This window comes from Ictalurus furcatus, chromosome 8 (assembly GCF_023375685.1).
Source record: "Ictalurus furcatus strain D&B chromosome 8, Billie_1.0, whole genome shotgun sequence".
NCBI classification, from domain to species: Eukaryota; Metazoa; Chordata; class Actinopteri; order Siluriformes; family Ictaluridae; genus Ictalurus; species Ictalurus furcatus.
This window is the reverse complement of record NC_071262.1, coordinates 17,522,812-17,536,175: the sequence shown is the minus strand read 5'-3', so window position 1 is coordinate 17,536,175 and position 13,364 is coordinate 17,522,812. Positions and strand designations below refer to the sequence as shown.

Here is a 13,364-nt window from a genome sequence, read left to right as displayed (position 1 = left end):
AGATTCTTCTGGCTAATCATTCTAAAGAAATTTCAAGAAATATTTGGCCATTTTTGGCATCCAAAGCCTGCATCAGAAAGCAGTTATATCATTTATTGTGTCCAAAATATAGAACAGTATTCTGCTGCACTGGTCTTACAACCATTACATAATACAGGTCAGGATGGCAACAGTGATGCTTGATCTACTGGTTTTTCCCCCTTCTCTTTTCATGTTGATTTTCCTTGTGTGTTAGATTATTGTGCTATATTATATTTTTAATATCTTGAACATGGAATTGATGCTTTTTTGCACAAATCCCAGGAACACTGGGAGTAAAACAGGAATACATCCTGGATGGGACGCCAGTCCATCAAGGCACCATGCATGCACACATTCACACTTGGGGGCAATTTAGACACTGATCCACCTACTCGCTTGTTTTTAGGAGTTGAGAGAAAAGACCCAGTATTCCCGAGATTCAGATCCACAGTCACCCTGACCAGGATAAAGGGCTTACTGAAAATAAATGTAATGAATTTCCATTCAAAATGCATAGGGAATGCAAACTTTTGCCCATAAGGTACATCACTTACAGCTCAGCTACAGCTCAGTTCCTTTATTATTATTACTGTCTCACTATCTCACTTTGCACACAATCAAATAATAAAGTCATATACATGATCTGGAAAATTTGACAACAATAGAGGTTTAAAAAAAAAAAACCCAAACAAACAGTAGTTTAAAATGATTTCTCAAAATACACAAGAGGCTACTATAGGAAAAGAGGAATGGGAAGATGTTCTATGCTCTTACTTCTGGAGAACTCATCCTGCGCTGCCACTGTTCCCTCCATGAGCTTGGGTTTGATGAGTCTGGTGCAAAGCCCGTCCGCATCTTTTGTGTAGTGCTGCACACAAAGATCACCAACACAATTAGTATTATATTAGACACATTGCAGGGCTTCTGCAGATTTGTAGACTTCACCTTTAATCAGCCAGGCATGAAGTCAGAAAATATATTCACTCACATTTCTATAATATCTTCTATACAGAAGTCAAGAGCAAGCAAAGCTGAAGTTTCTTTTGTTTCCAACATTAACAGTTCATCAACAGAGGGCAGTCTCAGACATCTACAGTGTAGTACAAAATAAATTAATATTTAATATTCAAGATTCTGCACCATTTCTCGATCCCTATTTAAATGTCAGCAAATGTGTTCTTTACATTTATTCATTTAGCAGACGCTTTTATTCGAAGCGACTTACAAAGAAGGAAATACAAGCAAAGCGATATATCAAGCGGAGAACAATACAAGTAGTGCCATCATACAAGATATCTAATCGAGTTCTAGAGAAGCAAAGTGCGCAGAAAGTAGAAGTGTAAGAGCCAGAAGAAGTGCAGAATTATAATTATTTTAGTGGATTGAAGACAAGTTAAGAGTTAGTTAAGTGTTCATGGAAGAGGTGGGTATTTAACCGTTTCTTGAACATAGTGACAAATTCTGCTGTCCAGATTGAAGTTGGAAGTTCATTCACCACTGAGGGACAGTTAGTTTGAAGGTGCTGGAAGGGGACCTTGAGCCTCGCTGAGTAGGCACTACTCAGTTAACTACTCGTTAACTGAACGCAGGTTGTGCGAGGAAACATAAAACTCAAGGAGAGAGTTGAGGTAGGAGGGTGCTGTTCCAGACAAGGTCTTGTAGGTGAGCATCAAGGCAATGAATGTGATGCGGGCAGCTACAGGAAGCCAGTGGAGGGAGATGAAGAGGGGTGTGACATGGGTTCTCTTGGGCTGGTTGAAAATAAGGCGTGCTGCTGCGTTCTGAATCATCTGAAGGGGTTTGATGGTGCTGGCTGGAGCTAAAGCTGGCGCTGAAGCTGGACCTGGCTATACTGACCATGTTAACTGCTTTGTACTAAAGGTCAGATTTTCCTCATGCCTAATCTCTTCTATTGAAGCATGTGTTCAGACAACACTCCATGGATTTGATTTAAAATTGATCACAAGGTTTTGCACAAACGCATGCAGTCCATGCCAGCTTGCGTGCACATGGTCATTAAAGAGGACATACAGTTGAGGTTGTAAGTTAATACATGCCTTGCAGAATCTTCAAAATGTTAAGGATTTAGTTTTTTATTTAGTACTTTTGAACATGATGATCATGTATATTGTTATTTTGTTTAAAGATCTTATTTTTTCATTTAGTACTGCCCTTCAGAAGCTACATGAGATATTCACATGTTTACCAGAAGACAAAATAATTATTTTTAATTATTAACATTTTGCAGATTATGCAAGCATATGTAAACTTATGGCCTCAACTGTATGTCCTCTTTAATGACCGTGTGCACGCGAGCTGGCATGGACTGCATGCATTTGTGCAAAACCTTGTGATCAATTTTAAATCAAATCCATGGAGTGTTGTCTGAACACATGCTTCAATAGAAGAGATTAGGTATGAGGAAAATCTGAAAATATTTCAGAGATTCTGCTTTTGTTGTCAATAATAAAATTTCTAATGACAATTGTTGTATTCATTTAGAAAAGAATGTAAAATAAAAGCATTTTCACTAGTGCTCTCAAACATTTGGACCCCACTGTATGCACGCAGACTACTACAGTAAAGCATAAACCTGTATCCTGAAAACACACACATTCAAAACATGCAGAATACCCACACAATCTTGGTGTCAAAGATCTTTGCACGATGGAACAGAAGATTGTATAACCCTTGCAACAGAACTGCAACAATCGTGCCTCTCAAATGTGTGATCTTCCTCTTTGTCACTTCCTTTTCATCAACTTTTCCAGGAACTGAAGTGCAGGCGACAGGTGAGGTAAAGCCATGTACGTGAGAGAGTGTGCTTCACTGGCACACCATGAAAAACAAATCACACACACACACACACACACACACACACACACACACACGATGCCCAGGATAGGACACACACAGTTCCATGATCCCACCAGTGATGGCTAAATAAGTCAGACCATCCCTAAACTCCTCAGCAATGTAACCTTGCTTGCCATCAAGCCTGTCCCATAAGATCTTTAAATATACTGCTGGATGCTATACATTTGAACCAGGACTCTCAGATCAATAAAGTATCATTTTAATGTTATCTCCTGTCTCAGCTAATGGGTCTTACTGAGCAGACTGAGGACAGAATAACCACTGCTGTAATTCAAACTGAAAGCAAAAACAGTCACTCGTTTCTATAGCCATCTATTTAAGACTAACAGAGAGTCAACAAAAAAACAGATCAAATCACATGGAAAAAGTAAGCACTCTCCTACATTTATCACACCTTAAAAGCCATAAAATTAGAATCAGGTGTTGAAGACTGGGTGCCAGTGATTAGAACCTGCTTAGGGAATGCAAGTGGAGACAGTCTTATTTATACCCCTCTCATATCTAGTGTCTGGTGTTCCCTTTGCTATTGAGGTGTGTGGTGTCGTCATGCCAAGATCTAAAGAGTTCTATAAGGCCTTCAGAAAAAAGGGTGTGGATGCAAGGGGTTTAAAAAGATCTCCAAATTATTTTGAAATACATCGTTCCACAGTAGGGAAAAATAATCTACAAATGGCACAGATTTCAAACGACTGTCAATTTGTCCTGGGCTGGCCGTCCTAGCAAATTCAGTCCAAGAGCAGACCAAGAGTGTGACGCAAAAAAATAAAAATTCTCCATGAACCCCAAAATTTCGTCACAGGATCTGCTTCATCACTAAATCTTGCAACTGTTGGTGTCAAAGTACATGCTTCTAGAATCAGAAAGAGATTGAATCACAAATTTGACCTGCGTGGGAGGCGTGCCAGGAAAAAGCCTTTGCAAGACTACAGTTTGCCAATGAGCATATAGGTAAAGACCAGGCCATTATGAATAATGTGCTCTGGACAGATGAATCAAAGATTCATCAACAAATCAATGTTGTTTGGCTATAGTAACAGCAGATATGTTTGGCACAGACCAAAGACAGTTGGTATGAGGTGTTTCTCCTGGAAAGCTGTGAAGCACGGTGGTAGAAAGTTATGGTTGGGGTTGCTTCACTGCCTCAGAGACTGGACAGCTTGCATTCATTGATTCAACTATGAATTCTGTATCATATCAAAGAGTGCTTGAAGATAATGTGAGGCCATCTGTCCGAAAGTTGAACCTTTCAACAGGATAATGGTCCTAAGCACACTAGCAACTCCACCAAGGAATGGCTCACAAAGGAGAAATGGAGGGTTATGGAATAGCCTAGACAAAGCCTGGATTTGAATCCCATTGGAATGTTGTGGGGGATCTGAAACAGGCAGTACATGCAAGAAAACCCTCAAAACATCTTGCAACTGAAAGTATATTGCATGGAAGAGTGGTCAAAAATTCCAGCAAGCCTGGTGGACAATTATGCGAAATGCCTAAAAGACGTTTTTCCTGCTAAAGTGGGCAATACTAGCTTCTGAGGCCAAGGGTGTACTTACTTTTTCCACTGAAGAATATCACATCTATTGATATTTCTGTTGAATAAATGATTGAAAATGCTAATCGTCCTTGTGGGTTTGTTCAAGTATATCAACTTTATTAATAGGCACTGTTTCAAAGATGATTCGCTTGTCAAAAAAATATATGAAAAAAGCCAACAATCAGAAGGCCGACATTTCTGTATTATAAATTGTTTATTTGAATATTTTGAGATACTGGATTTTTGATTTCCATGATCTATAAGCCATATTGAATGAATCTAGAATATATGAAAGTTCCACTTTTTTAATTAAATTACGGGGCGAAAAAAACAAACTTTTCTACGATATCCTACTTTTTTGAGATGCACCTGTATATAAACAGAATAGAATGCAATAATAGTTGGGTTTAGAGAGAAGAAAGAGAGCAGGATGCAAAGAGCCGAGTTCAAATGAGTCACCAAACCACTACTCAGCACCTCGTCAAAACTTATAAACAACCAGTAAATCAGCATGCACCACGCAGACAGATCGTCCCCATCAGTAAGGAAATAGTACAGATAAGTAACTTGTACATAAAATGTAAAGAAGCAGTTGAAATGCTCGTCACCTTAAAGTACTCCTCATGAGGTTTCTCCCCCACTGCGTTTTAGCTCAACTACGCACAGTGCAACATGGAGCCGAGCTCAAAGCTCAGAGATTAGCACTTTTGGAGGACATTTGGAGGCAAAATAGTCTCAGCAGCATATGAAGCAATGTGACACTCATGTACACACTGATCAAGCAAAAGTTCAAAGTTAAAGTTAAAGTGCTGTGAAGACCTGTAAGTAAGTATGTGCGTGTTTCCTGACGCTTAACAAACACTTAAAGTTCTCTCTGAATCAGTTGCTATGTCTGATGTGGGCTGCTTCCTGTTTTGGCTATTTTGAGCCTGTCTGTGGCCATCATGTGGCCAAAAAAAAATAACACAAACAACGTTTTGCATATAGTTTGTCGAAACTAAACTAAGCCATATTTGGAATTCAGCAAGAACAAATCAGATTACTCACAGTCCCATTTAGGGGACATTATATAATGTATGTATGCCAACAAAGTAAGTTATATATTAATTATAATGTGATTCAAACAACTAAATTCAATGATCAAACAGGTTAAAGGTGGCTGAAAATCTGTTGGCCCAATCATATGTTTTTGACAACTTTTAATTCACCATTTTTATATAGTTTTTGGGGAAAACTTGAAAATATGATTGTCCTGTACATAATCTAGGGAGTCTTTCCGGCACACTCCGGGACAAAAAATGGGCGAAGGTTCTTTTGTGTCACAAAAGTGCAGCAAATCATTTAAAGTTAATACTGTCTTCTTGTTAACAGCTCAAACACAGCTTTTTGACCACCTGTCTATTTTCCGACACTGACAAGTACATGTGTGAAAGACTGTCAACATGTTTACCTCACAAAGGAAACACTATTGTGTATTAAACTGCTGCATGTTGATTCAAACTTTGTTTGTTGTTTAACTTAGTATTCATTGCTAGATGAATTTCATACACTTTTTTTGCTGTGTACATGTAGATACCACAATCTAACCATTCAGAGTAACCGTATATTTGGGCCACAAAGCCAACATTAGTGTCATAAGAATGCAATTGTGACATTGGGTTCCCATTGTGACATTGGGCCTTAAATGTAAGTGAACAAAGAATTAAAGCTAGAGAACATAAATTGGCAGATTAGATGTTTACAATGATCACCTACCTTAATGTTCTGATTTTTTTTTTAATCATTTTACATTAAAGCAGGTTTTCTTTTGTAAAACAGTGATGTTTGACAGGCAACAAAGTGGCCAAATGTATATTTTGGGAGGCTATGTCAGCCCTTCTTGAACAAAACTGCACCAGTGGTATTCTTCCCATTGAACAAATAGATATTTGTTCAATGCCTATTTTGGGGATAATCAGCCAACGCTGCTTTTAAAGGTGGCTAAAGATCTGTTGGTGCAATATCAATTTGCTACCTTGACACTGAAGTGCCAAGATACATTGCTAGCACATGTTCACACTTTATACAGCAAGTGTCACAGATTTATATTTACTATAAAAAGAGAGCTTTATTAAAAAAAAAAAAGAAGGTTTTTTTTAATAAATAAAAAGCTCCACTGAAATCCAAAGAGCAACGCCAAAACAATCCTCACCTCGACGAGCTGCATGAGGTTCTCGAAGTACGCCTCCTCGTCGATGGTGAGTTTCCCATTGTGGTAGATGATGCGGTAATGCTCCACTTTGCCCTCAGAGCTCACACACAGAGTGTAGTCTCCGGGGTAGTTGGTGCTCTCACGCACCAGGAACAGCCCCATCTCAGGTGGGTAGAGCAGTCTCTCGGCTTGATCACGTGTTATCTTACCGTGGAACCATCTGAGGAAGGCAGCACAAAATATATGCTCACAACTCAGTACATGGCCAGCACTGGGCTACATTCAGTATATACATAGTATTTATTGTACATTAAGGATGCACAATTATATTTTTATAGTGAGTATAGATTTTGTTTTCTTCAATTATAAGCATAATCTATTGCAATGTTGGTGAGCTTAGTTCAAGTAACTGGGAACATTTGAGATTGGCAACTGACTTTAGGTCAAATCAAAAGTGCTCCTTGTCCAGTTTAACTGTGGTGGCAACATTTATTTGTGTATTTATTTTGAGTCTGATTATGTTTCTATTTAGATTGTAAAAGGTAAAATCACCTGTGTAGAGGATATTATTGGAATATTATTTTCATTCCAAGTTTATAAATGTGAATAAAAAGGCTGATTTCTGCTGACTTTATAAAAAAAAAAATATATATATATATATATATATATATATATATATATATATATATATATATATATATATATATATATATATATAAATAATAATAATAATAATAATAATAATAATAATTGTACCCCCCCCCCCAAAAAAAAAGAAGAAGAAGAAGAAAAAAAAAAAAGAATTCCATCCAACCATTTTCTATACCGCTTATCCTACACAGGGTCACGAGGAGCCTGGAGCTTATCCACGGGGACTCGGGACACGAGGTGGGGGACGCCCTGGATGGGATGCCAACACATCGCTGGGCACACTACGGACAATTGCAGAAATGCCAATCAGCCTACATCGCATGTCTTTGGCCTGGGTGAGGAAACCAGAGTCTCTGGTGGAAACCCCTAAAGCACGGGAAGGACTCCACACGCACACACAGGACAGAGGCGGGATTCGAACCCCCAACCCCGGAGGTATGAGGCAAACGCGCTAACCACTAAGAATAATTGGGATACTGGAGCTAAATAATTATCAGTGGTGGTGTGTTCATAGGGGCAGGTGTGGCAGAGCACCAACATTTACACCAACCGTTTATCAAATGTTAATCTTTACAATGTCCTTATTCACAACACCATTCATTTTAAACTCAGTTTACATCCTAATTACCTTTTGAAGGACTACCAATTTTTTTATTTATTTTTTTATTTTTATTTTTTTAAAGTGTCACTATTTGATAGATATAAGCTGATGTTCTGATAATTTGCTCACCTTCCTTGATGTCTGCTCATTTCTCCATACAGTTATTCTAGCACTTGGTGGTCAAAAATGGGAACTACACCAAGCACTTCTAAAAGGCCCATTAGGTCAAGAATCACTCCGCCCCCACACTTGCTTTTCCAGTGGAGGAGGAGCAGCAGACACACCGTTAATAACCGGGGTGTTAGATTGGGCTAATATGAAAATCCTCTGCAGCTGCCAAGATTTTGTTTAAAACAGAAAAATCTGAATTAAATCTAAGATTTGTTGCAAAGATTGGGAGTGGGAAAGATCTCCCTTTTCCCAAAGTCCAATTGTTTGGGCCAGTTTCAGGTCTTTTGTGTGGTTTTTGAGATGCTAAAACCTTGAACACAGTTGAAAGCATGTATAAAACCCTTCATAATGAACTGCTAGACTGTATGCTGAATGACTGCATGTCCTTGACTTCCACGTGCGTATTACAGGGTAACGCATAAAATTCACTCGATGTCTGTTGACCATTTTATTTGAAACTGTCGTTATTAATGTTATCCTGTACGACCAAAACCTATTGTTATGAGCTGCTGCTGATAATCATGATTAAGATTTTGCATATTTATATTATTATAGCGCACTTTTAAAGAAACTGCTTCCTGAATTTTCAGACCAAAGTCCAGAATTCGTTAAACATTATTATTGGTAAAATGCAATTTATATGGTTATATAGCTCTTCTGACTGGCCCAACCTATTTTAAAAAAAATGAACACACTATATAATGCAACTACTTCATTCTAAAATTCTAACATTGCTTTATGATCTTACATTCATTGTATACAGAATAATATTTAAAAGGTTAAGGGACACATCGATGTTGAAACAGCACACGTTTGTCTAGCTAATCTTGTGAGGACCTTCCACTGACAATTATTAATGTAGCTATGTAATGCTACACCTAAATGTAACCCTCAGCTTAACCTGAGTAAACAAAATGAAACCTTTTGGCTCGTTTATTTTATTTTATTTATTTATTTTTTAAATAAAAGCTGTAGCTTTAGTAAAAAAAAAAAAACAAACAAACAAACAAACAAACAAACAAATTTTCTAACGGGTACTAGCCAAACTTCCCCACAAGGTCGAAACGGTCATATATTCCTTTCCCTATGGTGACATTTGATCCCCAAGACATAAACACACAGACACACACAGTAAAGCTAAAGCTCAGGACAAGAAAAGACAAATTACAAGGTTCCAAAAGGAGCACAGCGTCGGACGCTTTTGCGGAGACTCTGGCATCAGAACCATGCAATCTGTGTTTCACAATTTCCACTGAATCTGACCCTCGAACATAAACCTGAGCGCTGAGGAGAAAAGAACGAAACTTGTTCACATAATCTGCTGCATCGAAGTAGTTAAAACTTGCAAATAAAAAGTGTATAAAGGTCAGTGGGGACAATGTGACGAATAAAATGGTGATCACAGTTATTTTGGTCAATACTAAATTACAATTATCAATCGCAAATATTCAGCGAGCAAAGGAACAAAACTGTTTTATTATTTAAGAATGTACATAATGTTTTATTGATTTTTTTTTTCGTTTGTTGTTTTTTGTTTCCCCCTTTCTTTTGGTTTTGGCTGTTATTTTGTTGGGCCCGGGTATGGTAGGGTTTGTTGGATGGGGTGTTATGTAAAATGCGATTTTCCAATAAAAATTCTATGGCAAAAAAAAGAAATAAATAATCATCATAAATAAAAATGTACATAATTACACTGGAAACCTTCAAAATTAGAAGTAAATGAGAAGTCCTTCGAAATTCATATTCTTTGTATTAAAATACGACAGTCACATGAGTAAATTAGCTCTTTAAATGTTGTATCCAGTATAAACATGACTGGAACCTAAAAATAGATAAAGAGGATGTAACTGGTCAGACAGTTAAAACGTATTATACCATGGTGTGATTGGTCAGAGGGTGTGGATTAAGTACGGGATAATCTGCGGCTAGGTGTGCGTTACATGATTTTAATGCACGACGTGGAGGAAAAGAACCACCTGACGCAAAGCAGAGTGCATTAACACTGTGTAACGCACACCTAGCTGTGGATTCTCCACTTATAACGTGGTCAATTGCCAGCACTGACAAGTTAAAGCTGTCACTAATGTTTGCAGTGCAAAATTTGTCTGAAAGGATAAAAATAACGGCTAATTTTGGTTAGAAATTTTACATACGGGTCGTTAGATCTAGAATTCTGCCCGCTCTAAATCATACACAGAGATAAAGTAGTGTCATATGATTACATTTATTTGAATGAATTATAATAAATTGGAATTAGAGAGAGAGAGAGAGTGAGTGTGTGTGAGTGAGTGAGAGCGAGAATAACCTTCGTCTGTGCCACATCTTTACTAATAATGAAGCTGTGAATTTAACTACTGTATGCTACTTGTTTAAAGGCAGCGCATTAATTTAGAACAGTGATTAAACTGACTGGAACTACCTGTACATTATACAGTTTGAACGCACACCTTCCAGCCAATCAGAATCGAGTATTCAGACAGACCATGGTATAATTCTATATAAACAATAGCACGCCTCAGTTTCAGTAGTTTCAGCTGTACCATGAACAATAAGTTAATATTAATGCGCTCTTTCTAATACGCTATTGTTTTTACAGTAACAGCTCACTCATAAGGACTTGTATAGCAAGTCCCTATTAATTAAATTAATAAATTAATATATATTTAAATTATATAAAATTAATATATATTTAATTTTTTAGATTTCTAATCATTGATGTAGTTAGGAGACTTTTACATGACATTTAAGGAAGGAGTCTTGAATGTCAGCACTTTGTAACGATCACAGTGCTTTGTACATTTTCCTGGTGTGGGAAAGTCTTTAGAACAGAGGAGTTCATGCTTTCTGTTTATTTTTTTTTATGCTGTCTCACAACTTCGAGAGAGAGAGAGAAAGAGGCAACGTAATTTCCTTCTTAGAACACAAGAAATAACAGGAACTAACTTGTCTTCTGAACGTTCCATAACATTAAATATGACTATAGACCGTTTATATCGTTCATTAAGGCAGTAAAAATGTAAACGTTGGGAAAAATCACTGCAGTGTAAGAGGAATAACACTTCACTCTGTGCTGTTATATGAAAATTATGCGCTTTCGGGGTAGCTAATGGAACCGCACTTCAGGTCCAACCTCCTCAGCATGGATTATTTGTGTGTTATTCTTTACTAAAGGAGAAGCTCATAAATTAATGCTCTAAATCTAATTTAAATAAATAAATAAATAAATAAAAAAAATAAAAAAAAAGTAAAGTCAGCTCTATCTACATCAATATAGCAGCTGATTACTTAAATAATTATTTTCCAATATTGTCCCAAACTTTTACCAAAGTTTACTATTTGCCAACAATTCTATGTTGTAAAAACATTTTTAAAAAAGGTACGAGACATCATACTTTTCTCCATTTATAGTCACAATTAATGTTGTGGAACGTCTGCAAAACAAGTTTGTCCTATCATCACTTACGTCACAGCAGTTATTAAGCATTGCATCACTTTCTCTTAAAGTTAATTAAACAAACAACAAAAATTGTAGCTTTTTATTGAGAAACCCCAAAACTCAACATCTTTGTGCAAAAAACATGAAGAAACAGGAAACAAATGTAATCAATTTTGCGAAAGTTATTATCACGATTGAAATATAAACAAACTGTGCAGCATACACTGTTTTGAAAGGGTTCATATATCGACATCTTTGGAGTAGATGAGGTTGGCACAGGCTGCCATGGTGTAACGACAGGCAGTAATTGAAGAATGACGGTGGTACTCTTTCCGATGAACTGCCATCTCGATATCCATGTGCAGCTTTGCATATCAGAAATTCGAGTGGCTGTTTTTTTTTTTTCCATTTCCCGGATTAACCTGAGCAGGGTTACTTATTACATGGCCTGCTTTGTCCTCCTATTAAACCGCCGAGCGCTGATTTAAATGAGGCAGCAAGCGTGAGTGCTGGACACGCTATCAGGAAGACATGTGTCATGAGGATGACTATAGTAAGAGGACAGTGATGATATCACGAATGCATGTGCCAAATATAGCTGGTCCATGCTAAATGCGGCGTGTCTGTATTCTCCTGCATGAATAGCTATATTCAACAAGCTCTCTCTCTCACACACACTCTCAAAGCATCCCTCTCACACAAACACTACAAAACCACGATTTGTAATTTTGATGTTAAACATGGCATAATGTAATGTCCTCACGTACAGATATTTTACTTTTCTTTGTTATTGTGATTATATCTTATATTGAGTCTTTACAAAAATAAACCAAGATAAGAAACACATTTTTTGTGAGTTAAAAATTCCTTTCGATAATCCCCAACATTAGCAGGACCATTACCCTATACATTCCTGTTTTACAAACCACAGAAGGTGAAGGTAATAGCATTATAATTATAAACCTCAGCATTTCATTTAAATAAATAAATAAATAAATAAATAAATAATATAACCACAGTATAGATTTCCTCTTGCTAATATTTTTGCCTGAGATTTATATGTATGCGCACGCATTTAAGAATTTGGAATTCTTTCTCATGAAATATAATATACAGGTCCTTACGGCATGAGGCTGAGCTTCCCGCCGGACTTCACCCCTTCTCGCTTCTGGACGTAGTTTGCCGGAATGGTCCCCTCTCGTCCCACTGTGTTTTTGGCTTTGTACCAGTTTGGGTCCTGTTATTAAATAAATAAATAAAAGCCATTTCTGTGAAATTTACTCAGAAACACCAGCAGAAGGTACTATAGTGAAGGAAACTGAGAACGCAGTGGTGTCAGGAGCGTTAACATTCTGTCACACAGACAGGAATTGTAACAACACTCACCTTAGTGACTCCTATAATGGTGAGGACATCTCCTTTACACAGGGGCAGATCCTGGTCAGTCGTGCCGGGGAAGTTGTACCTGGCCACACACTCCGTGCCTGGAGGCCAGATCGTCTAATGAGGGGAGAGATGATGCAATGCTGCTCAGAAACTGGACACAAACCATTTCACACAGACCTGCACTATTGTATTTTAATCATAAATCACCATTTTCGTTTTCTACACTGATTTAAACATTCTCAACCGCCATCTTGGATATTTTTAACTCAAGACTGGCTTAAAGGTAGATCTTGGATTTTGATGACTTCTGTTAACAGGTGATAACTAGTTAATATTTAAAAATGAACTTGATTAAGATGCCCAAGAACCAACTTTTCTAAGAATATAGGGTGTTTAACTTGAAAAGGCACAGCGAGATAGACTTAACAAGAAGATATACTGATACTGAAAAATGGATTACCAACCGATGCCCATCCCATATCTTTTTTTCTTTAAA

At 37.3% G+C, this 13,364-nt stretch overlaps 1 protein-coding gene across 3 annotated transcripts in view; it reads right to left on the bottom strand.

The window, feature by feature from the left end:
• Positions 1 to 13,364, bottom strand: part of csk (C-terminal Src kinase) — a 40,169-nt gene that overhangs the window by 7,184 nt on the left and 19,621 nt on the right. For all 3 annotated transcript variants that reach the window (XM_053631170.1, XM_053631172.1, XM_053631171.1), the window contains exons 3-6: positions 12,869 to 12,982; positions 12,607 to 12,719; positions 6,624 to 6,843; positions 796 to 889 (exon numbers count right to left, since the gene is read on the bottom strand). In XM_053631170.1, coding sequence (XP_053487145.1) covers positions 796 to 889; positions 6,624 to 6,843; positions 12,607 to 12,719; positions 12,869 to 12,982 — 541 coding nt within the window. The remainder of the gene's footprint in view (positions 1 to 795; positions 890 to 6,623; positions 6,844 to 12,606; positions 12,720 to 12,868; positions 12,983 to 13,364) is intronic.